A 26886-nucleotide genomic window follows, 5' to 3' on the forward strand; every position below is an offset into this window, starting at 1 on the left:
TATAACAATTTTGCACAATAAGTGAGTAAAAATATGATCCTAATTTTCTTCTTATGTGAACATTTTTCTCACTCTGTACTACATGACTGCAATATTGGCATACTGTAGATTGACATAGATTGAAAATAATGTACACTAATCTGCTAGTTTTTATAATGGATTATGATCTGCACTATTTTTAGACATCCCAGTCAGTTGTGAGTTAATCTGAACATGCACAACGCGTACACACAGAGACACTATAACACACTGAGCAAAGGGCTCAAGGGTTAACAAGCACTACATCCACGGTCATAAATACAAGAGGGGAGGGAGGAGGTCAGAAGGATTTCTGTAGCTACAACATCCAGTCATCTGTGTCTATCACAAAGACAAATAATGACTGGCCTCCCACCGAACAAATGTCCACAGCAGATGGGCAGAATGAAGTGACATAATTGCTGTAAAAAGCCCAAATACACTGAGGAATTCTTTAAGTACAGAGAATACTGTTAGATGCAATGTCGACTACTGTTGTAAGCACTGGTTACATAACTTTGAAGTTTTACAAATTGCAATAAAGTGATTGCTTTAATAGATACCACATAGCAGTTCTGTTTCTTTTATGGCAATAGTGAGTGTGTGAGGCAGTTAAGTAAGAAATACAAAGGCTTTATTACAGTGATGCATTAATGCAGGTCTTTTATATGCTGCAGTGTAAATAGAATCTACAAATTCTGCTGTGGCTTTATGATTACTATCTCTCCCTCTTTGGCTCTGTATTTTATATCTCATGTTGTAAATCCAACTCCCTCCTGCTTCCCTCTTCTTCATTCAACATTGGCCCCTCTCGACCTTTGAGTGCATCATAACACTCACCTCAAGAAAACATGATCATTAAACATATTATTCATCATCCTGTGTAGATCCTTTTTGGGTGAAACTGTTAAGACAGGTAGAAAACATGTTTGCCCCATGTGCTCCTTACAGTATAGATTTCTAAACACAGACTCATATACTAAAAGCAGCCACTCCCATCACGACACCCAAGAGAAATCATTTGCCGTTGGAATGTCTGCCCTTTACCTTCAATCCCCCTCATCACAGGAGAGGTCCTCTGAGGCCGGGGGAACAGCTGCGTTAAAGCCCCATGATCCAACCCAAGAGGCCTAGCCTGGCTCAGTCTACCCTGGCCTTATATGCATAAATGATGTAAATTATCCCAAAGGCAGAGGCCACATCATGCAGGTTACATAAACCTGTGAGCTCTGTGTTGCTTTAGGGGTGCCCTATGCATTTCTGACATGACAGCGGAGACGTGGAGACGTGGAGACTTAATCATGTTCCGGCTCAATGGTTTCAAGTTGGCTCAAGTTGTGGCTACGTCCAAATTGAAATGTGGACATAAGAGAGACTCACTGCTCCATTGTTATTTAATTATCCATGCTGGAAAAACATAGCACACACATATGACATAGTAAAGGCAAATATGTATTCATGCATACACATATAAATGAATACGCATGAACAGCACAGATACATGTGGGCACACAAGCTTGTTTTCATATGCATCAGTGCATTGCTTGCACGCATGCACACATGTGGGCACACACACTCATTTACATTTACAATACAGTCTACTCAGATATGCCCCACATACTGTACGCGGTTAATTGAAATCTGCCTGATGTAATACAACAGCGCTATCTTCTGTCCTGAAGAAAAACTGCAAGACAGCAGTGTGAACAAGTGGTCCTCTCTGTTTCTTTTCTTCTCTTGTCTGATGGTAACCTGCTGATTCTGGATTAATAACCTCTTTCATCTGATCCAATGAATATGTCAGTAACACTGCTTGCATGTATGCGTGCAAGCTTTTGTACACCCACATATACGCTGAGGCTGTGAGCCTAAGGTTTCTGTCACTTCATGGACAATATATCAGAAAAATCTCTCTTTCAGCCCATGCCTCCCCCCCCTGCTCTACATGTCCACTCTCTGTTTACCACTGCTTTCTCTTTTTCCTCACCTTAATCTTGCCTTTAATCAATCTCTTTTCTTATGCTTCAGCCACACACACACACACATTCACATATATACACACATATTTTTAGTTGAATCACTTGCTCATTCTCCTATATTTTTTCCACTCACACTTCCCTTATCGCAGCTTTGTTTCTCTCCCCTCACTCTCCCACGTATCCTCCCAGCCCCCTTCCTTGTTTTGATCTCTGTCCGTCTCCTCATTCCTCCCCTGGCATCTCCCTCCACCTCTCTCTGTCGCTGCCTGACGTCATAGCAACCGCAGTGTAAGATCCAGGGCTTGCTTGACAGTGCCCATCATTCTATCAAAAATGACGAAGACAGCCAGACAGACGAACACTAGAGGATCTGGAGAAGAGGGGAAGAGGTGGCAGAAAGGGACTGAGCCACACCCACATTACTGTCACATGTAGAGTGGATGCACTATTAGGGCTATTTGGCCGGCAAGCTGTGGGCAAGGTCGGCTTTAGGCTGCAGCATTTTTAATGATGTGACTCACTCTGGCATGGTGCACCAAACTGAGCATGCAAGCAATGCAAGAGGGATAAAATGAACAGAAGAGCCTCAAACTGATGTGTCACAGGGCAGAGGCAGAAGGGAAGGGGGTTAGAGGAAGAGAGAGATTGAGGGAAGGTTAGGCTATGTAAGGTGAAAGAGATTTTAGAGAAAAGGACATACTAACTTTTCACTGTATGTGTGTGTGTCAACTGTTATGTAAGTGTAATGGGTAAAATAGTGAAACACTAAGTGATTTGCATTTTAAAGGATTATTGGCTCCTCAGGCAGGAGGCTATGACACATGTGTTTCCATGTGCACACATGCACAGACACACAATCTTGTTTTTTAGAACAAGAAATGAAAATGCAGTCTCTCACTGTACAAAATGTTCAGCTCCAGCATCAAAGCAGCAGCACCTGTCATGCATGAATAATCTCACAGATAAAAGAATAGCTGATCAATGTCTTCTAATGCCCATTAACCCTGACTTCCACAAACTAACGTGAAATAACACAGGGTGCTCTGCTATCTCATGTCTGTTAATACAGGGTACTGTCCCCTAGGGCCAATTTGTATTAAAGGATTACACAACACTGCAATTATAATATCTTATTTTAGGTGCGTGTTTGTGGGTGAGTGGAGGTGGAGGGTGGAGGCTTGTGGGGGCTGTAATAAAGGGAATATACTGTATGCTGTAAGGTTTTACTTTCAATGGTTGAGCTGTAACAATTGTGCCAATGCGAAAAAGCTTGTGTACTTATTGCAGTAGAGACATCTTGTGGAGCAAAAGTGTAAGAGCAAGGAAATTCAAGGTTGGTCTCAAAATAATTAAAGGAGTGGCAATTGGTCTTCATTATGACTAAAGATTCAATGATGCTACAACCTAATTCTTCCTCTTCTGTTATTTATACATATTTTCCTGTTTGATTTAGAATTTTAATATATTTCATTGTGTATAGATGTCTACCCATGCTCGAACTTAGACGTAAGAAGTATGCCAATATAATTTTCCAATACTTATCTTATTAAAACTAATCATAATCGTAATAATCATATCATTATTTTAACCTTATTGAGGCATCCAAGTAAAAACCTGTCCATGAAATGTTAAGGATCATAAAATAAAACAGTTTTGAATATATATTGTCTTCTTATTGACAGTTTATTAGGGACACATCCTCTTTAAAAAAGGCAGAATTCAAAAGATTCGATGTACAAATGTATAATACAAAATAGCAAATACGCTACAATCACAGCGTGTGTGATGGGCTCCTGATTTCATCTCACATTACTGATCTGTACTGTTGTGCTGTCGTGACTGGCTTATTTTTATGCTGGACTGAATGAGCCAAAGGACGAGGAAACTAATGAATGAATGGAACAAATACACGTCGTGTGCCTACGTCATCTGTGCCTTTGCGGAAGGATATTTTTCAGTGAGAAGTGTAGTTCCGGGATCTCGAACTACTTCTCGGGATGGAAAGGAAAACCCTTTACGGGCGTAAGGATACAACGGAGCTACACGTCGCTAGCAGGTGCACAACGCAAGGAAACCACAAATACGAGACGAATGATGGCATAGCATATGGTGTTTTGCCATTTCCAACGACAGAAGACACGTCTGACACAAACCACAACCGTGTGCCTTCACTAGAATAATGTCACGGTAAGTTGTGCGAGCAGGCTGTTGTCCACCGTTGTATGTAACTGTTAGCCATACATGCTACATTTCGCTAACAGCTGACAACTCAGCGTGAATACATTACATTGTTCTCTGAGACAGATGGTAGGAGTTTTATGCATTTGTAGGCATACCTTATTATCGTACTGCACGTTTTGTGGAGTAAAATGTGTAAATAAATGTAAATGTAGTCGGCCAAATGTGTTGCCATTGAAAAAAATAAGTATTGCTCATTTTCTAGTCTTTTGACTGCATCTGACGTCAGCGGGGGGGTTTGACGTGACGTTGATATTGAACGTTATGCTTTCTTTAGGGTCGTGACATAATATATACATACTTGCGTCAAATAAGCAGAAAACTGTCATCACAACTCAAGTGAGACGTGTGGGTCTAATGAACAACTGTGCATAACGGCAGCTTTTCAGCGTACCGTCTTCTGGTGTAGTGGCACCTCCAAAGCGGCTGAATGCTGCGGTCTAGCCTACATAAAAACATTATCATTAGCTAACACCCTAACTTATACTACTATGCTGTGTTTTTCTCTAACCACAAATATCAAATCCATGTGAGTCTTGTTGCCATATGTTGTCTAATGTCTAATGGCTTGTTACGAATAAAGCTTTGGTTCTGTAGGCAGCTTAGCTTTAAACTAGAATGATCAAGAGCTGTACGTGGTTATAAAGCTCCTCTCCCCTGCAGAATGATGTTTATACCTCTAAACTCCCTGGAAAGCGGTGGATTTGGAGGGGTTTCCCAATATCTTCTTATTTCCCTGCTCTTCAGGAAGTGACATTCCTGTTCACCACAGTGGCACATGCCTCTGTGTGTAACTTAGACTGTGAATGGATAAATATGTGACTCATGGCTGTGTGTATGTGTGTCAAAGGGAGAGAGACGGAAAGACACAGTTTGCCAAAGAGAACGATGGACTGTCTATCATTATTCAGCCAAAGCTAAGTCGGTGGGGCATGAGGCTGTAATTCTCTGACATACATGGCTGTGTAGGTGGGCGTATTCACTAGAGGGAAACATGAGTCACCATTGTTGTGGTTACTGTGAGGGACAACTGGAGGAGGCGTTTGGGAAGGGGAGGGGGGTGCTGGTGGAGCAGCCCAACAGGGCAACACCAAGTCAATTATCAAGGTAAAAATAAGAACTTTCTCCGCTATAAGAGGAAGGTTTTTACCATGCACACACACACTCGCCCTGTCTGGAAAGCAGGATGTTACTCTTTGCTTTACTTGCAGCAGGGTGTTGACTAATGTGTGCAAACACAGGTGAGCACAGCCGCACCTCAATAATGGAAAAGATATTCTTGTGCTCGAAGAAAGATGGAAAAACTTCCTATTATAGACCCAACCAAGTCGTCTGCTAAGTCACCAAAAGGGATTTGGTTTCTTCATAGTGTTTCTGGGAGTTTCCTCCTCGGAGTAGTACGTGACTGTAGCAAGATTATAATAACAGAAAATGTGCTTTCATGCAGTTGACCGCAGTAACCCAAATGAATGGAGTTGATTTTTCCAATATGATTTTTCAAAAGATTTTTTTACTGTACCGTATTCAGTACCTGACAGTCGTTGTCTTTTTTACATCACCCCTTTATCTAAAACAAATTGATGCTTTCTCGCCCAGTATTACACATTTATTGTGTAAGCTACCCTTTATAATCGAAGTGCCTGATCTGTATTATGTGAACGGCATATACTGTGAGATCACATAAATTTGTAACAAGTCAGATTTTACAGGCTATACCATGGTTGCTTCAATATCTGTGGTTATCTTTGGCCCTTGTGAGGAATGTTGTAAGTCAATGAGCAGGACTGCTTTATGGCAATATTGGATTTTTGAGTCACTGTGATAATTTACAAACAGTCCTGTCTGGTCATTTATTTGAATCCATTAACACTTTCAAGAAAATGTATTATATCATATTATATATTGATATTGTCATATAAAATTACATAGACCTTGATAGGGGAGTTTATTCATATGCCTATGTATGGAAAAAAAGATTGATTCCTCTGGACTGGATGCTACTTGACTTTTTAGCTCAGTACTAATATTGGAATTTAAATCAGCTGATATTTTATTTTACATAAACATTTTTGATAAGGAACCCTCAAATTTCATTATAAAAAAAACAACTTATGACAAAGGATGTACTGAGACAGTTGATTTTACACTAAACTGGTAAAATTTGAAATGGTAAATAATATAATTATTATGTAATAATGTGATCACAAAAAACAATTGCTGCAATTTCTTTTCCCATATATGCCAACATATACCCAAGTCTTGACATAATATAAAGTTGGGGATGGGGATGATCCTATTTACTCCACAATTACCACATTGTGGTTGAAAGGTGTATCAACAGCTGATACCCACAACTAGCTACTTGCCATTAGATTATAAACAACCTAGTTGTTTACAATTAAAATAAGGATAAAAAAATGAGAAACTCATCAATGTCAGAAAACAAACAAAAAAAGAAATCCCCATCATGGGGACATCTTCAGTTAGCTCGTTTTTGTCAGACCAACAATCAGAAACCCCAAAATATTTACTTCCTCACATTTGTCAAGCTGCAACCAGCAAGTGTTTGGCATTTTTATTTGAAAAATGACTTAGTTGATTAATCAATTATTATTTTGATAGACAATTGATCATTTAATTGTTTCATATCTAACTTTTGCCTTCTTCTGCAGCAGACTTTTCCGATTAGATTTTCAATATGTGCAACAGTTTGCAGGAGTGGCTCAGTCGTGTTGGTTATCTTGGCAGGTGATTAAACTGTCAGTGTTCTTGTAAGGGAGCAGCTCCAAAATCCCAGTACTCCCCTGAGCTACACACGGAGCTAGCCTGAAAGTACTTGGCCATCCTCCAAACCTCAAATTGATTTCTCATCTCTCTTAAGTCCTAAATCCCTCTTCAGATGCCGCAAGCCTGCTGCTGGAATGAATCATTTTGGCAGGGTGTTTGCATGCTGGTGAGCCTCTTTCGCAGGTTATAGTTGTAGTACTGTTGTGTCTGCCTGTTTTTGTGTATGTGGTTTCTCACTGCTTACATTCAAAACAGTGTCCCCTCTCAGGATACTTAATAGGAACGTGAAAGCTAGATGTCATGATGGTACAAGCATTCATCTTCCCTCCCCCTTCTCAGTGGCTTAATTGATATAGAAACTGTGGCTCTTATACAAATATTTGCTCGTGACCATCCAATAATTATGGGAATGGTGATTATTCTGTGCTCAAAATGACAGCAGCACATTTGTTGTAGGTATTTTGGATCTGCGTTCTTTGGCTTAGATTTCCAGCTTTAATGTGTTTATATGCAGCACATATTGTTTGCTACAATTATTATATTAAATCGGCATTCAAGGGTATAATAGCCCATAGGCCAATAGGCTGAGCTGCAATTGTGAGAATGGAAAAAAAAAAACTGCGTAAACAAGTTTTTCCATTTTATTAATATATTGAAAAACTCAAATCAGAATCAGAAATACTGTATTGATCCCCGGGGGGACATTATACTCTACTGGGAAGTGCCATACCTGAAGAACTTTAGCTGACAGATGAATACCGACAGAAGAGAGTATATACCTGTTGGTGAGTTTTTTTTCCCATTCATTTCAGGCATATGTGGCATAACCACAACCAAAATGGCTAGGGCAGTGAGAAGAGATGATGGCGATTGGCTCAGCAGTGCTGTAAATAGTTTTAATTGGTACATTTTCTACTTCATTATTTACTTCATTTCTATTCTAATTAATTGGAATTGTAAAGACACACTTTTCCTTCGGGTTTGTCTTACAGTAAAACTAGTTTTTAAAGGAGACGTGAAAGACTTAAAACATTAACAATAGAAGCGAGCATAGAAGTTGTATGGTTTAGAGCCATATTAAGAAAATTGCCACAGTTGTGATGCGTAAGACCTTCCCAACAAAAAAATAAGATGAATTCGTCATGAGGAGAAAGTTGTTCACCAAATGGAAAAAAGTAACCAGTGAGTAGACTCTTTGTGATGAATTTCTAGTTAAAAGCTCTCTCAGACTTACAGAATGTCTGTTTAATTTGCCCCAGGACCTGTACTGTCTAAAATAGAGCACAAACACACACACACACACACACACACACACACACACACACACACACACAGACAGTTAAGTGCAGTAATTAGCCTCTGGTCAAGTCATATGGCCATGAGAAGAGACCCCAGATTTACCCTCTTTCTCTCTCTCTCAGTATCTCTTCCTCTCTCACTTACTGCAGATGTGTAGAACCTCTGAATGTCTCCCTTCAGTAAAGCTTGAAGAAGGAACATTGCTTTGTTACAGGATTGTTGGACTGGTTTCTTTATTGTTAAGGTACTTGCATACATTTTTGAAAAACAGCCATGGTGTTCACAGCAAAGAGGGCAGGTTTAGAGAAGATACACACATCAGTGAAAGGAAAAGTAGATGAGGCACAAAATGAAGGATTTCAGACATTGCCTATAATGTGTTAATCGGCCATGGATGGACCGCCACTGCAACAACTAAGTCAACCATATGCTTGATGCTGACTAACCAGATGTCGTAATTTGATTGCAGTTATAAATAACCTTTATTCCGAGAGCAGTGCTACAGTATGTCGAACACATGGAGCACCGACATCTGGAACACTTTGGTGTTCAGTGTCTTTCTCCAGGGCTCTTCCTCTTGCTGTTAGGACCATGCAGGAATTGAACCACCAACCTTTTTTTTTTTCCTTCCTCTGTTTGTCCTTTCACAGAGTGGGTACTGTCTGCTGACCTCCTTTTGTGTGACTGCCGTATTTGATAATAGAAGCCATTCACTCTACTACCAACACAATGTCAGGTAAAGATTTGTATGAATAAAGTTTTCAACATAAGTGGGAAAAGCACTCAATTTGTAAATGTGTTATCAGAAAGACTTATTCATGTCCACAAATACACAGTACCACACTGACCTTGGATTGCTGAAATAATCTGAATTGTTAATATTTGATTAATTATATTGCATTTCATCTCAGGAACTTACTCATCTCAGGACTAGATCAATTATTTTGAGACAAACCTTGAATTACTTTTTACTTTGGATATAATTTGATGTCTCATTTGTGGTTTCAACCTGCTTTGTTGTTCTCAAAATTTCTTTCTAGTATGTATCATAGCATCAAGTACCAGTTTTTCTAATAAATGAATCCGTGTCTGTTGTAGGTACCTACACACCAGCCCCTGGTGGGCCGTTCTCTGCTCTCACCCCAAGCATGTGGCCCCAGGACATTTTGGCCAAGTACCATCAAGTGAGAATGTGACTTAATTTGTTGTTTATGTGCAAACCTTCATACGTATTTCTTTTGTTTTGATGACAAATGAAGAATGAAAAGAGTGTGAGGGAAAGAATGCTCATATAAAACACGTCAACTCCAGATAACGGAACAGCAGAAAATAAGATAAGAAGCTATGACTTGTCTGCATAGCGTGACGGAATATAAAGACAAACAAACAACAAAGGAGCTTTGTCCTCATGTGACACTCTATATCTTTTTTTCACCTACTTGTATGTACATAATAGTTACATGTTTGTTTACCTTTGTTCAGCTTTGTTTTCCTTGTTCTTAGCTGTAAGTCTTTCTGTGTTAGTATATTGAGAGTCAAATACCTTGTATGTGTACACATACTTCAATAAAGTCAATAAAGCTGATTGTGGCATGGAGACATCTGATCTGCTGTGTTAACGTTTAAAATGCTCAGAAAAGCTGCTGTGGCCATCTTCAGGGTCTCTCACAGTCACCTTCCATCTTCTCTACTAATGAAATGCATGTTGTTTGTTTGTCTCTACAGAAAGACCCCTCCGAACAATCTGAACTCCAATATGATGAGTTTGGCTTCAGAGTTGACAATGAAGGTAATGTGTTCTCTCACATGGACACATGCACACAGGTGCCCATTTCTTCTGTCCCTACATTCTTGAATCCCAGTCAGGAAACATAAAATACAAATAAAATATCTGGGCACAGTGGCTACATTATGTACACAAATTGAGTCAGGGTCCCAGAGTTATGACTGCAACTAACTGAGTTGCTCTTTCATTTTATTTTTCTTGCTGATGGGGGACAAATGTGTTTTGTACCACTTGAAACTGTTTTTTTGTGTTTTGTTCTCGTGTAGTATTTCAGAAGGCTGTTTAGCCTGTTTTCTGTGCGTAAAGTATCAAATAACTTGTCTGGCAGCAGTAGGATTTTTTGCATTCAGCTGATTGTTGACAGACTTAATGTTGGCTGCTATTTTTGCAGTTAACATGCACTTAACAAACTGCTGGGAGTACCGTGTACGTCTCCCATTAATGGAGTTCTATTTTTGGCTCATCTCTTATCCAGACACTTTCTCTCCTCACTCACCTCCTGACTTTCCGTCCTCGTGTGTCACTTTAAACATTTGTTCCTCTTCCCGTCCATGTCCATATCATACTTGGTTATGTTACAGTTGTACTTGCTATCATTGTCTAATATTCCAACCTTCTCAATTCAAGAGGTGGCATGATGCTTACTAATGTTAATGATTATATTATATAATATTATATTATGATTACAAAGAACACAAACACTGCTCAATCCTGATATATTACTCTCTCCTCAAACAGATGGTGTGAAGCCCAGGTCCTGGCTGGGCACTGAAGGCTCACCCCAGCGTGAAGATCCCCAGCAGCGATTGCGCTGGCAAGCCCACCTGGAGTTCACCCACAACCACACGGTGGGTGACTTGACCTGGGAGCTCATTGATCCCGTCCTTCCACGCTCTGAGCGTCTGCGTTCCCTGGTGCTAGGTGGCATACCTCACAGCATGAGGCCACAGGTGAGTAGACTTGTTCAGCGTGGTACGCATTGGGCTAAAATACTGCTCAAGATGGCCAGTCAATTTTTGAGTGAAAACATAAACGTTGAATTTATTGTCACTAGAATGCTACAGTTCCTTTGAATATGTGTATTTATTAGTTATCTCCACTTTAACAAAACAAGCTTCAGCGCTTTAAAGATTTTCTGTTTTTTAGCTATGGATGCGTCTGTCTGGAGCACTGCAGAAGAAGAGGACCTCAGAGATCTCTTACAGAGAAATCATTAAGAATAGTTCCAATGACGACACCTCCACAGCTAAACAGGTAAAATCCCAAGCTACTGTACATGTAAACAAACACAATCCTATAGCCGTTATCCTACCAAGCAAAGTATTTCTTGAGAACAAGATCAATAATAGTTAATAAGTATTTATAGTATTTGGAGATAATTATTTAAATGGAATAAAATAATCTTCATTAGTTTATGGTATTTAGAAAAAAGTATATAATGTGTAAATAAATTCTGCACAGCCCCAGAACACATGAACAAAGTGGCTATTAATCGGCATATAGAGGGGTATGCATATAATGTCACAGTACATGAGAGATGCCACAGTCAACATTTGCCATGGTGCATTCACGTGGAAGAAAAACACAAAAGAAATAGAAAGAGATTTAGGTAGAATTAAGGTATAAGTTGCGTTTGTTTTGACAAAGTGGTGATGAGGCGGGTGGTATCACATGAGAAGGTGATATCAGTGCATACCTTTCGATAGTAATTCATTTCCTCACTAGGACGCGGGTAGGTGATGGATAGAGCACTGCCATGATTTTAAACAGTTTATGCCATAAAATCAAATTAAGTCACAATTAATTCGGATACCATTACCCTTGAGATTAGATCTTAGATAACAGGGTGCTCACATTAACAAAGATGAGTGTGAGGTCCCTCCCTTCTCTAACCTCTCCTGCTGTTCTTTCCTCGTTAACCTTTGTCCCTCAGATAGAGAAGGACCTGTTACGGACAATGCCAACCAATGCGTGTTTCAGTAGTCTGACCAGTGTTGGAGTGCCGAGGCTGAGACGGGTCCTGAGGGGTCTGGCCTGGCTCTACCCAGACATTGGATACTGTCAGGGCACTGGCATGGTGAGAACATATACAAACAGAACCTGTCACCACAAACAACTACATAACACCAGCCAGCTGAGTCAGCACACACATAAATGCATCCTTGCATTCGTCTCTTCTTTGTCTTCTTACCTTTTCCATCTTCACTGCTCCTGTTTTCATTGTCTCTTCCCTACACCTGTATCTTGATCCCCCACAGGTGGTTTCCTGTCTGCTGCTCTTTCTTGAGGAAGAGGATGTGCTATGGATGATGTGTGCCCTGATCGAAGACCTCCTTCCTCCGTCCTACTTCTCCTCCACTCTGCTCGGTGTCCAAACGGACCAGAGGGTTCTCCGCCAGCTTATTGTTCAGTACCTGCCAGCCCTCGACCGCCTTCTGCAGGAGCATGACATAGGTAAGGATGGGTGTTAGGAAAGTTGGTGAGAGTGTGGTGCATGGGGTCAGAGAGGCAACATGGGCATTCGATGAACATTAGCTTACCCACCACCTTTCAGCCTTCTGCTGTGCATTAATTATAAGAAATATGTGAATTGTTAGTCATCTGCAGTATACAGTATGTAACCTCCTCCTTCTTATACATCCAGAGTTGTCGCTGATCACATTGCATTGGTTCCTGACGTCATTTGCCAGTGTGGTGGACATCCGTCTGCTCCTCAGGATCTGGGACCTGCTCTTCTACCAGGGCTCATTGGTGCTCTTCCAGGTCACACTTGGCATGCTCAAGATCCAGGTACTTGCACTACACCACCTATTTTGTGAGTCTGGACTCCCTGATACAGATTACTTTGTGGTGAGATTTATTCTATTGATTTGGTCTCTAAGTGTGTGTACCTATTTGATTTTCTTGGATAGAAGATGATCACGATAGTTTCTAGTTATCCAAAGGTCATGTTACAGCAAGTAATTCCAACAGACATTATACATTACTATAGCTAGAATCCATCCCACACCGGCTATTCACCGGCTACTCCTACGTTTGACAAAAACTGTATATGTTCAGTATTAATCTTTGTGAAATTTACTCCCTGACCCCAGGAGGAGGAGCTCATATCATCAGAGAACTCTGCATCCATTTTTAATACTCTGTCGGACTTGCCAAGCCAGCTGAGAGATGGGCCTGCAGTTCTTGGGGAGGCTATGAGGCTAGCAGGGACACTATCCCAGGAAACACTGGAAGCCCACCGACACAAGCACTTGGCCTACATCCTAAATGAACAGGCGCAGCTCAACAATGGAAACAACACAACGCTCAACACCAATCTCAACAAGGTAAGTCGTTGTAGTGTTTGTAAAGTTAGTGTGCTGAAATATCAATCATTTTTGACTAATTTTAGGCAGAATAAGCAATGTGAAGTTTGTGTTTTAGCTGTGCAAACTAGAGTCACATGTGGTTTGGACAGATAAGGAGCTGTGTGTGTGTCCATTCTTCCTGAGTTTTTATTAAAAAGTGGTAAAAAGAAAAAAATAATATATCCTGTGTTTGTATGTGTTCAGGTGGTGAGGAGACAGTCGCTGCGCAGGAAGTCCACCTTGAGCTCCCTGCTGTTTGGGGAGGATGAAGCAGAGGCCCTGAAATCCAAGAACATTAAGCAGACAGAGCTGGTGGCAGCCCTGCGAGAGGCCATAACCCGCACTGCAGAGCACTTCCACTGTCTGGACCCACGTCACTCCAGCACTGTGAGTTTACACATGGCAGCACAGGATCAGCGTGCTTTATGTTGTGGACTATGATTCAACCAAAATAAGAGAAGAAATTTAATATTACACCATCAAACCGTAGCATTCAGTATAGATGCCTCCATTCATTTTGACTTGACTTCTCCCATCTTGTCTCTCTAGGACCTGACCCCTGACTACTCCATGGAGAGCCACCAGCGAGATCATGAAAACTTTCTTGTAGTGTCTCGCACTCGACGGAGACGGGCAAAGGCTTTGCTGGACTTTGAGCGACATGATGATGATGAACTTGGCTTTCGGAAGAATGACATCATCACTGTGAGTCATGACTTACACAGAGATGCACACCATGTTTCCAACCATGTACACACACTGCACATACCCCTCTCTTACCTATGATTCTTATGCCTCAGTGTTTTTATCTTTTCTCTATCAGATCATCTCACAGAAGGATGAACACTGTTGGGTTGGAGAGCTCAATGGCCTTAGAGGTGTGTATGTATCAAAACCCGCAGTTGATTGTTTTTTCTTTAATCTGTTTTACAGCCCATTTGACATACATTTTCTGTGGCTCTTTGTAACAGGCTGGTTTCCAGCAAAGTTTGTGGAGATCCTAGATGAAAGAAGCAAAGAGGTATGGAAGCAGTAAATTATCAGCTTAATAAGTGTTTCCATGCTGACTTTGATTAGCCCAGAAGATGTGCCTTAGAACGTCCAATCCATGTGATGTTTGTCAGTTTTCACCTTTGTTTCCTCACATATCCCTTCCAGTATCCTGATTATTAATTCATAGTGTCCTAAACAGTGGTGCTTTTGTGTCTGTCCAGTATTCATTAGCAGGTGACGACTCTGTGACAGAGGCAGTGACAGACCTGGCCAGGGGCACACTGTGTCCAGCCCTAAAGGCAATCTTTCAGCACGGTCTCAAGAAACCATCTATACTGGGAGGGCCTTGTCACCCTTGGTTATTCATAGAAGAGGTAGGAGAGCTTTTCCAATTCCAAATGGCACCATATTGCACACAGGTTTTTTTGGTCAAATTCACTTTATCATTCTTTTTCTTCTGGTTTTCTCTCAGGCGGCCAGTAGAGAGGTAGAGAGGGACTTCAACTCTGTCTACTCCAGACTGGTGCTGTGTAAAACCTACAGGTAAAACCGTCATTGTGTTTTCATTTGTTTTGTCAAACTCCCTGTTCACATGAACAGTTAACATGGGTGTGGGGGATTATAATCTGTTCCGTCAAAATTCACATCTAGATCATGCAAACTTCTTCACATGTGGTCCTGGATGCACTTGCCTTTCATTTGCAATATCTTCCTAAATATAATCAAGAGGGTGTCAAGAGGCTTAAATTGTACCACAACTGGTTTAGGTTCAGTAAGAACCTAAATGTTGTGAAAAGTGTGATGATATGTGTTCAGAGGAATGAGAAATCCAAGGTAACAACTTACTCTCTTCTGGTATTTATCAGGTTAGATGAAGATGGGAAAGTACTAACACCAGAGGAGCTGCTATACAGAGTAAGTAAGCATTTAATCAACAAGTTTTAAAAGTGAGGACTATGTAAAATATTTCCTTATTCAATGGACATGCAAAGTTTGTCCGACAATAAGTGTGTTTCTTGAAAGTAGCGTATGTGTAGTGCGGGTCTGTAAATTCAGCCTGAAGGAATGAATGTTAGTAGGAAGTGCATGAGCGCCCTCTGTCTGCTCCTCCCAGGCGGTGCAGTCAGTGAACATGAGCCACGACTCGGCACATGCTCAGATGGATGTCAAGTTTAGGTCTCTTGTCTGCGTCGGCCTCAAGTAAGTTTTCGTGACTGATGCACAATCATGGCACACACAAACGCACAGAATTTAAATCATCACAGTCACTCTGTACATGGTATCTTAACATGTGTCTGCCCCACCAGTGAGCAGGTGCTGCACCTATGGTTGGAGGTGTTGTGCTCCAGCATGGCTGCTGTAGAAAAATGGTATCATCCGTGGTCATTCCTTCGCAGTCCTGGATGGGTACAGATCAAGTGTGAGCTCAGGTAAGAAACACTTTATAAAAACTACTGCCTGGCTTGATTCTATCCAGTTCACATTCAAATCTCAGCTAGAATATTCAGAGTGGTTGACTGTGGAAACAAATGAGGAATGATTAAATAGGATAAGCTGCTTTCAAACTCAGTACCAAATTCCTGAAGTTCTACTGTATATCTAAAAAGGGCTTTAAGAACAAAAGTTAAACAAAAAGGGAAGTTGTGTGTCAATATGGACACATGATCTGACCAATAAAACAAATAATGACAGGTCTACTGTTGTTGTCTCCTCAGGGTTCTTTCAAAGTTTGCCTTCAGCCTCTCTCAAGATTGTGAGCTACCTGACAAAAAAGAGGTGAGACAAGGAGATTACCACAGCATCCCCATATAGATAGATACATATTAGTATTCAGGGCAGAAAAAACGTTATGCATTTAAAGCTGCTATTCTGAAAGCGGAAGTTATGGATGTGCTGGTTCAGCATCACCTCTTTAGTTGGACGTCTAGGTAACGTGTCACATATGAGACTGTAGATGCTCTACTGTGGTCATTAGTTACTAGTTTACTTAACTGCTGATTTAAGACTGTTACTCTGTCACACAAACCAACTCGCTCTGTATTTGTCTTCTTCACCCAAATCTTCTTCATTTGGTCTTTTGAAAAAGTGAGGTAAAATGTTTTATAGCGTTAAGCCATAACATTGCCTTGCCTGAAGTTGCCCGTTCAGTGCTTTTCACTGCATTTAAGTCTCTCCAGTCATTATTGTTAATCACCATTCATGAGCTCTTCGGTAGATGCAGTGCTGTCTGTAGTCACTCTATGGCAAAAACCTGTTACTCTCGGTATGTAAATCACTTTTGGCCAGACTTCGAGTCAGTGATGTCCACAAGTCTTTTGCCTCAGCTGTCACATACAAAGGGCATTCTTTAAAAGTGATTTTGTCTTTGGGTAAAAGCTGTCTACATGTCCTTTCTTTTCCAGGAGAAGGAGCAGAGACCACTGAAAGAGGGGGTGCAGGATATGTTGGTGAAACATCACCTCTTCAGCTGGGACATTGATGGCTAAACGCAGCCAAAAACGTCTGAATCCCACTCTGCCCAGCGTGTCTGTGTATATTTGATGTCTCTTCACTTGTTTCTTATAGACTGTCAATCATAAATTAGACACAGTGTCTGCTACAGTGACTACTTGACAGACCCTATCTGTCACATCACCTTTCAGCATCGGACAATGGTGACACCCTAATAATTAATCTGAGATTCTCATGTCATCATGAAGGTTGATCAGTTTGTATGTGCTAAAGCATGTGTGCATTAAGGTGCACACTTTATTTGAATCCAGACCCAGTGAAGGAGGTTGCACTACATGGTGAAAACTATGTATACACAAGTAAAACACTCCTGTAGTACAGAATCGTCTGTGCCTGTGGGACTGGAGCACTCTGTGTCCTAACAGTAAGTATTTCTTTAATACTCACTGCTCCGGCCATTCAGCTCTCCAAAGCTAACTGAGTGCATTGTTTTTGTGCAGGAGTGAGACGTAGAGTCCAAATATTAAGTCCAAAACAGAGCATTCCTAAACATGGAGTTGTAAAGTTACAACTTATTTTTGAGAGGAATGCTACTTACCTCAATATCATGAACTCCACAGAATATTTCATTGAGTACTAATGTTGCACATGCCAAGTAAAGCCTTTTCAAATTGTAATACAAGACTATGGCTATGTGTGCTACCTTAGCAGTGGTAGTGAACAGTCTGCACTTGTATGACATAATGTAAATGAAGCAGATATATATATACTTTTTGTGTTACAATCTACAGTAAATAAATGTTACATATAATTTGTAATGTTTTTGTTTGTATATAAACACATCTGTTGCTTGTGACTAAATATGCCCTTGCAAGTTAGAGCAGTTCAGCATAGGACTTTATCATTAGTTGACATACAGATTTCCAAACTGACCTTTAGTTCTGACTTAAAGCTGCACATACATTAGAAAACAGGGAATTGTCTGTGTGTTTATTCTTTTGTAACTGTTGCCCATTCTTGATAAAGGTAGCCTGTATGTGGGGACTTGAAGGTTCATATATTGACAAAACTGAATTACTATTTTTGTGATGCACAGGAATTCTTTTTTACAACTTAAGCTTTTGTTCACTTGGTACATTTTTAGCAGGTTTGATTTGGATACTTTGCTGATGGCAAAGATTTTGTGGTATTGGTTGTCATTCCTGCAAAGCTAATTACATCCGGCAGGTGTTAAGCTTGAAATTGTCATGTAATTTCAGTTGAGAGTTTTTTGAACTTACATTATTAGCTGTAACTTACCCATGTTCAGAAAACACAATCAGTGTAGTTTCTGGTTTTACATGATCGTAGCTATTGTAGTCTGTGTAAATCACATTATATTGATTGTCAAAAATGAACAATCGAAATACACAAGAATATTCTGCTGTCTGGTGTCTACTCAGAGACAGTCCAGCCAATAGTTGCCACTTTCCACCTGTAATACGTGAAACTGATGAGACTACACAAACACCTCTTGGCTCTAATGAGTTATAGTATATTGAAGAAAAACAACACGATAAATATACTGAGAATCCATCCCTTTTCCTGCTAAAATATCTTTTCACACTAATAAATGAATTACACAGTATTAAGATGATTTTTAATATGTAATGATGAAATCTGAGAAAAATGCACATATAGAAAAAGAAGCACTGTTGAAAACTTCAGTAAAGCCTGTTTATTAATGGTCAGTTTTTTAGCGGCAAAGTGTTTAAAATGTCACAACATGTTAACAGCAACAGGCCATAACGCATGGGGTACAAGAGTTACAAGTAGCACTGCAAGTACTGCATGTCTTATAATCATGAGTAACTGTTGGAGTGACAAGATTATGTGCTGTATTTGTTTGTACTAATGCTATTGGTATACGGTTTGTAACATGGCTGACTGACAGTGGAAGAATGATAGATACTACTGGATCTAAGAGTGCAAGTGAGAGAGGGTTGACGGATCAAAGACCATCCAAGAGTGAACGTTCTGCATGTATGCCAAATAAATAACTGACAATTATAAAATGTTAACAGCTTATATTTTCCATATAGCTAGAATTTGAAATCACTATGTGCCCTCTGCTACATTCATTTATGATTTGCATACATTTTGTACAATGGCATCTTTCCAATCGGAGCACAACTAACAGCTAATTTACATATGCGGTATAAATAGTACATGAACTGTTTTTCGTTGCAAATACACAAGGAATGCATGGGGGAGTTTTATTTATAGCTGCTCATATTGGTACTGGACCCTTGGTTTGGGTTTAGCCTCCCTCCCTGCCACTGATGTTGGGCCAGAAGACTGAATTGTAGATTTCTTAGATGGATAAAACTATAAATAAATCATCATCCTGAGTGAGGCTAACCTCAAAAGCCACACTTTTTTTTCCATCACCCAAACCACTCAAAATAGAAAAGGCAGCTAACATTAAAATGCATTAAGGGTGTATGCCTTTTGGTTTGGGACATACCCCTTCGAGTTCCCTTTTAAAAATAAAAACTATAGGACCTGGTGTAAAAAGGCAAGGAGTAATAAGAGTGAGGAGAGTGTTCTGCTCCAAACATCTGTATCCTTCATGGTCTGTGGGATGAAGACACTTGGTGGAGTGATAGCAGAGAGGGAGGTTTACAGGGGAGAGGGCAGTTCAGCAGCCTCCTATTCCTGATGAGGAGGGAGCTGCTGTGGGGTTGGTGCTGTTGTTCTGGCCTTTTCCTTTGTGCCTCTGGCCACCCCTTCTCCTTCCACCTCCTCCAGACTTTGGCTGTAAGGAAGAGGGAGCAAAAACACCTGATAAGACACCAAGCGGTGATATTTAGGCAACATATAAAAAGAACACGAAAACATTATTTACTCAAAATGTATCAAGAAAGAAGATTGCGCGGATGTAAACTCAACCATCTCCCCTGTTCAGGTTCTCCACTGTAGTTCATTTTAAAACTGAACCATTTTACCTTGTTCTCTTTGTTGCCCTCCTTTAACTGAGGGTCTTCGTCTCCCTCTCCCTGAGGCAGCCAGCCACGCAAGCAAAGGAGAGGGACAGAATGTGAAGGAGTTATGTGGCATGAAAAAGTTAAAGTTCAGGATGAAATAAGACAAAATCAAAGCAGGAGAATGCAAGAAAAGAAAGACAAGGGAGGAGGACACGGAGCAGTTAACAAGTTAGAGAAGAGCAGCAATGTTAGGGCAAGTACACAGTAAGAGGCAGGAAGTCCAGAGAAACACAAGAAGATCACTACCAAACTAAACAGCGCTTGTGTCTCACCGGCTGAGTCGCGGTTGGGCCTGCTGACTGTGCTATCGTTGCTGCGTCATCACCGGCTGCTGTGGTGCCGTCCTCTTTTCGGAGTGGTGCCTTCTTTGTAGACTGCATTTTGATTTGTGGAGGTTTGGAATTTGATGGCAAATTATTGGTGGATTGCAACAGCTGAAAAGAATGTGAGTTGATATTTGAGTCTCAACAACAAATAACAACAAAAAATCAGCTGCTCATGATTAAAAAAACTCATTACAACAGCAAATTCAAAGCCCTACCTGGATAGGATATGTTTCACAGGGGTGTAGGCAAAGTAATTATTACCAAGGCTTAAATCCTTTCCTACAATGAATTATTAGCCAGTAAAAAGTGCAAATTGAAATTCTTGGTAAATGTAATGAATTATCTTGGGAAAGGAGCCTTTCCTGTGGGAAGAACAGATTACTTTTGATAGAAATGAAAGATACTGTCCTGAAAATTCTTCCATTTAATTAGGGCTTTAGAAACTGGCACATCATTGTACGGAGAAAATATGTATCATGAGTCCACATGAGTCCTTGATCTTCCAGAGGGCTGTATTACCTTAGTGATGGTCCCCACAGCCTTGGTGCGTCCCTCCCTGAACACCAGCCTCTGGTCGCAGTGCAGGTACTCAGGGGTTTTGATGAAGCGGAAGTGGACTGAAGCCTTGTCCCCTGTCCGTAAACAGTCTCTGTTCATAGACAAGATGGTGGCTGTCTGCCTTATGCTGCCACAGTGGACTGAGTGGTGGGTGAGGAAAGAAAGGTGATTGGACAGAGGGGGAAAAAAAAGAGGCCAGGGGTAAAATAAGTTTATGCATATTGCAAAGGAAACAGTGAGTCACTAAAATATGCACATGCAGTTATTTTTAAGCATCTGTGAGAGCAGCATTTGTCAATGGAGAGACAGTATACTGCACTTCTATCATCACTATGCACAAAATGATTTTGTACAACTTGTCTCTTGTTATTTGAGTGACATCTAATCATTTAAACCAAGCAACACTTAAGAAATATTACAGGTTACTTTGAAAGTTGGCCACAAATCTTCAAGGCACTCAAATGTCAGTAACACAGAGCTGAAGATTTTTTCCAACTCCTTGACAGTTTTCCATGTTATTGTTACCCACCCATGGCCTGGTATCTGGGAGATATTGTCGTGGGATGATGCAGTACCAGGATCTCAGCCTCAAACTCCCAGGTGGCCTGTGGGCACAACCTTGGAGAAACCATCACCATGCCTTTCCTTATGGACGAACGCTTGATCTTTACAAAGAGTCACATGACAGGAGAGATAAAGATGACAGAGGAACAAAGAAATGTGTTTTTTCAACACTTCATCATTCCTCTAGGTCAGTTCTCAAGATTAGATGTATACGATAAAAAAGATGGAAGAAATGAGGAACATAACTCTGCATACAGCACAAATACTGTACACGGTTTATGCAGCCAGTTAATTCATTCATAATAACACAAAAAAAACTGCAGTTCCAAATCTCCCCCCTAGATGCTGCTGTGGGAGATTGTTGCCCTCCTACCTTTTTGAGAGCGAATGAGGCAGTCTGGCCACCTCTGACCTCCTTCACAGGCATTCTCTTGCGGTGGATTGATTTGACAGCAATGGGGATGAAGCTACCCAAGGGGTCTGGTCCTAGTAGCATTGTGTCATTCAGACGTATGAGTCCACGTAAAGTAGTTCCGGATACTACTGTTCCCACTCCCTGAGACACAAACAGTGGTTTAGATAGCATTTAGTACTGTTCTGTATGACGTGAGGTTTGTACCTGTGGCACAATATTCCTTACTTATATAATTCACACAGTAAAAAGCATTTAGTGATAAGAGGTGAGAGTACCGGTACAGAGTAGGTGTCGTCTATTTGAAACTCGGCGGGCTGGTCGTCTCGGTAAGAGGTCCTGGAGGAGAGCAGGTTGAGAAACATCTTGAGCAGGTCCATGTTCTCTCCAGTCACATTGGAGATCTGAAAGATGGGACACATCCTGGAAGGACACAACACAAACACACACACAGAGGTTACAAAGGACCACTTTCAGCCTTACTAAGAATCTGGCTGGGACAGACGTCGTACCTCTCCGAACTGAAGTTTGAAGCTGTGACAATGACGTCGTCCTTGTTCTGGACCAGGACAGGGATCTTCCTGCAGCCGGGGGACTTCAGTAACCTCTGGAGCAGCTTCAGTGTCTCTGTTATGAGCAAGGCAAGACCACAGGAGTTACAGCACATGAGCACAGCACATTAGAGAAGTTATAGAATTATAGTTTAGGGAAAGCGACAGACCTTGCAGGATGTTGGCTGGACACATGTCTATCTTGGTTACCACCACAAACACAGGCACATTCAGGGCTAAGGCCAGGCCCAGGTGCTCTTTGGTCATCCCGACGATACCTGCATTACTGCCCACCTGGCAGGGCAGGAAGAGAGAACATTTTTTATCCATATTTTAATCAAAGAAACAGCAAATGTATATTTCTATGAATAGATACAGACAGACAAAAACACTACATGCAGGCAGACATTTTCATGTTTTTATATATACATGACACCCATTCATGATATAACCAGCATAATGCCCATTTCCTATTGCCCACACACACCCACCCTGACCCCTCCTTCTGACCATGAGCATGCAGAAGTCAGGCAGGTGTCCAGTCATCCCAAAGACGGTGGTCTTGAGGTATTTCTCATGGCCAGCCAGGTCTATGAAGGTGATAACCTTGGAGGACTTCTCACAAATTTTGGTCCAGTCCAGGCTTCCTCCGTGACTATCTGGTTTGTTCACCACCTAGAGGGAGACAGAATGGAGCGGAGTTACATCCACAGCATTCATACCATCTCCACCTTCATGTGCTGCTTCACAATAAGGTCTCCAGTGCAATGTGTTGAATGTTACTTGCACACTCATCCAGTAAGCAAGTTGTCATTTCTCCATCTCTCTCCTGCTTGTTGCCAGTTTCTGAGGAAGGCTGCCAAGTACTTTAAAAGGTTGTTGGATAAATAACCAGTACTGGTGAAAAGCCCCTGAGCAAGACCACCTCAGCTCTAATTTATAATGCATTTATGGTGCTATTATATGCTACATAACCTGGAGCACTTGGATCACCCTACATTCACTTCACTTTTTCTCGATGCCATCCTCTGCTCCTTCACCTCTTATACAGATAAATCTGCTTCACTTTACACTGTCAATATTTATCATTGTTTAGTACAAAACCCCATCATATAAATTATAATTGTAATGCTTTAACAACAACCCCCTCTCTACCCCTCACCTGTCCCTCCTGGTCAAACCCCAGGATATCGTTGCCCACACTGCTGGTCCTGCCGCTCTCCATCTCGTGCTTGTGTCTGAAGAGCTTCTGGCGGGCGAAGCCCCTCCCATTGTCCAGCTCTCCATGCGTTAACACTCCCAGCAGAGTACTCTTACCAGCATCCACGTTACCCACCACTGCAACCCTGAGGATAGGGGAGTACCAAAATATCACCCAAACTGTACATGGAAAGCATAACTATCTTACATGTCTCATCAAAGAAAACGTAACCAATGTAGTGTAAAAGAAAGGAACTATCATCAGATGTACTGTGAGTGGGATCCATTACTGGATGGTAACCATGACCCCTTCTTATTCATATCTCTGACCACTCACCTGACCTCCAGGAAGTCCAGCTCACCCACACGCCGGCGGATCAGATAGTCGCGTACCAAACCGGCAGCCTCATTGCGCTCCCGGAGCGGAATAAGGTCAGAATCCAGTTGCTCACACATAGAGCACACCGTGGCTACTGAGGCCTCCATATCCTTCTCATCCAGACCCCAGTCACCACCATCTACAACAGAGACGTGGAGGAGGGAGAAGAACAAGAGGTGAGTACTCAGTTTAAAGAGCGGAGGCTACGATTATTTGTCCAGGTTTTATAAACTGCTTTAGCATGGCTTGACTGAAAAATGGAGGGAAAAGGGAAAAAATGAATTTAATTTATACAATCTCATAACTTTTGAAGAAGATGGTGAATAGTTTGTTAAAGTAACCACAGCATGTAAACGGTTTGCATTTTTCTCACCTGAGCCCATCCCAACCACGTAGATGGTCTCTCCGCATCCCTCTTCCATCCTGTCCCGTAGCTGGCGAAGTAACGAGTCATACTGCTCTCCATTTGGGCTAACAAGGGCCAGCTATTGGGTTTGTGCAGGGGAGAAGACAAAAACAGAGAGAAAATTGGCTATTGTTGGAGTTATGACCCTGGCTGGATGGTTGCTCTACAATAGTTGCATAATCAAAGCAAATCCTTTTATCCAATGAGTTGCAATCATTGACAGACATTAAAAGTTGTTGTTCAAAAGTTGGTGGCGATGGCACCAGATTTGGTTGCTTTCAAGAGAGACAGTGACTGGACTTCAGGGAAAGCATCACTTGGGACATATTCAAAGTGTAAGCCGCAATAGAAAGTAAACCTACAGGGAATGGTGAGTTCAAAGGCTGCTCTCCACACACAAACACAGCTGTCTCTCTTCCCATGAAACACCTCAAGGTTACGTGTGAACGCTTATTATCTCTGCTGATACAGATGAACTGAACCATTATGCCAATCAGTAAAATTGCTTCACGCTGTTGCCTAATATTAAGTTAGTGACACAAGTGAAATACTTGGCAGTATGACATTTAAATGGGACAAATGTATCTTCCTATTGTGGAAGTGTTGTTTTGTTAACCACTCATGTCATTACATTATAGCTACAATTAATAAAACAACTTACTTAACATGTGAATGGTGCAGATTGTAACTTTTTTGTTTCACTATCAAAATAAATGGTACTCTTACAGACTCTCTTTATCTTCATCATCGTAAAAACTCTCACTAAGTTGACAAGTCTGAATATTTCATTTTAATACATCAAAATAGATCTGCAGCCTGATTCTTATTGCTCACAGGCATACCTGCCGGTAGTGGTTCAGCAGGCTAACCCAACCTCATTACCTTGTTGCCCTGTATTTCATCAGCCTGTGTGTTTTTGCACAGGGGGTTAATACACCATGTCAAGTCAATGTTATGGTTTGTTTGACAACAGAGTCGTCCATGTTGCTCTGACTTGCTTTAGACAGTAGCGGTGTCATTAGATATAGTTAGCTAGAGACGAGCTAGTGGTAGCATATGGTGCAATGTGCTTCTGATGATGTTCACTAATGTTAGCGTTATGTTAGGTTACGCGCTAAAGCATCTACTGGAGCTAGCGTTAGCCACAACTAGCTATTTTATTTAACGTAAGCAACAGCAAGTCTAGAAAGTCAGTCGTGTATAATATTTAATATTTGGTACTAAGAGTATTCAGTAGCTAAAGTATGGACCGACATACGATGTTTAGTAATTACATAGCTACATGCAAAAAACGCATAATTTGTTTCATTCATTCATTCCCAAGAGAAGCTAACACTAGCTAGGCAGCGCCATCATATCCAGGGCCTAGCTTTACCTTGTTGGTGAAGTCAACTGCCCGCCGGTCCTCGGGCTCGCCATTCATCATGTCCCCGTCGTCGAAGCACTCGTCCCCGGCGTCGTCCCCGCATTCTCCCCGGTCCGGAGCAAATATACTCGCGGGGACTAAAGCATCAGCCAGCGGTATGGAGCCTGGGCTTATACCTGGCTCGTGCCCCGCTGCTATTGATGCCATTTCTATGCCAGCCTAGCTGTAATAAATTTCAAGCGGTCCCAATTGTTATGATGACGGCTGGCAACCAAACACAGCAGCTACTACACTGTGGAGCTCACCGCAAGCTCTACACGCTAACGTCAGTCGGCTACGCTACGGATGAGGTAGTTAAGTCAAACTGTACAACCTCACTCACAATGACACTTCAATACATGTTACAATAACATGCTGCTTGTACATATGCCGTCAGTTTGCATTCAAGCCATTTAAAAAATAAAATACCACATCAATATTAATAAGGAGGGTGGATGAGGAAGCCTTCTTCCTTCCTATTCACCAATGGTGTTTAAGTCACCGTGAATATGTTAGCAGTGGACCAATACCAGCGCGGGGGTCGTTCATATGATTACGAGGTGGACCAGTCCTTCACAGGGCAGCAGGGCTGGTAATGTTTGTGTAGTAGTGTAATCACAGTGTAATACTCCTGTACTACTGTTGTAATGGTGATATAAAAAAAGTTGAATGGCTGTTTTGGGTAATTATTTATTAACGTAATGAATGTTTGATCACTTAAATATCTTCTTTTCTTCCTGTTCCTGAATCAAATCTTGATCTGTGAAAATGATCCCTATCCTGGCCTTGTAGAAATTTGTTCTGACAAGAGTTTCATTGGAAATATAGTTTATAATAGTTTGACTTAAATTGATAATTAATACAAGCAATGTTTTTTTTAAATCAAAATTAGTGACAAGGAAAGAATAGGAATTCCCAAATTATTTCCTTTTCAGTCACTGAAAATACATCGTCTTTCATCATCAGTATTGCTATACAAAGTAGCTAGACAGGACAAACATAACATAATAATGATTAACTTGTTTACTTTTTTTCTTTTGGCTATTCCCTATGCTAATTAAGTAATTCCACTCTTTGATTCTCCTCATGGTTGTGAGCACAACTCTTTAGCTAAATATTTACATTAAAGACCCAGCCCTGTTCAACTGAATATGGCAG

At 41.1% G+C, this 26886-nt stretch overlaps 2 protein-coding genes across 3 annotated transcripts; one reads left to right on the forward strand and one right to left on the reverse strand.

The window, feature by feature from the left end:
• Positions 1–4163: 4163 nt before the first annotated feature.
• On the forward strand, positions 4164–17938 carry sgsm3 (small G protein signaling modulator 3). The gene is made up of 21 exons (XM_070922726.1): positions 4164–4184; positions 8972–9057; positions 9420–9505; positions 10047–10110; positions 10846–11057; positions 11254–11361; positions 12041–12184; positions 12366–12561; positions 12752–12897; positions 13203–13436; positions 13662–13844; positions 14007–14162; positions 14281–14335; positions 14429–14478; positions 14672–14824; positions 14923–14993; positions 15317–15365; positions 15565–15650; positions 15758–15880; positions 16166–16226; positions 16853–17938. Exons 2-21 carry the CDS (start codon positions 9051–9053, stop codon positions 16934–16936), a joined length of 2268 nt encoding a protein of 755 aa, XP_070778827.1. The 5' UTR covers positions 4164–4184; positions 8972–9050; the 3' UTR covers positions 16937–17938.
• A 665-nt stretch (positions 17939–18603) lies between these two features.
• On the reverse strand, positions 18604–25896 carry gtpbp1 (GTP binding protein 1). 2 transcript variants are annotated; one of them, XM_070922713.1, is made up of 14 exons: positions 25699–25896; positions 24291–24402; positions 23876–24056; positions 23501–23684; positions 22849–23013; positions 22509–22632; positions 22300–22414; positions 22066–22210; positions 21749–21931; positions 21341–21476; positions 20773–20951; positions 20200–20361; positions 19889–19939; positions 18604–19698 (listed from the first exon to the last, which is right to left on the reverse strand). In XM_070922713.1, the coding sequence occupies exons 1-14, from the start codon at positions 25894–25896 to the stop codon at positions 19582–19584; spliced, it is 2052 nt and encodes a 683-aa protein (XP_070778814.1). In that variant the 3' UTR covers positions 18604–19581. The 2 variants fall into 2 exon arrangements, with proteins under 2 accessions (XP_070778814.1, XP_070778815.1); XM_070922714.1 differs by lacking the exon at positions 19889–19939.
• Positions 25897–26886: the final 990 nt, after the last annotated feature.

The sequence above is a fragment of the Enoplosus armatus genome, chromosome 17 (assembly GCF_043641665.1).
Source record: "Enoplosus armatus isolate fEnoArm2 chromosome 17, fEnoArm2.hap1, whole genome shotgun sequence".
In the NCBI taxonomy this organism is placed as follows: domain Eukaryota; kingdom Metazoa; phylum Chordata; class Actinopteri; order Centrarchiformes; family Enoplosidae; genus Enoplosus; species Enoplosus armatus.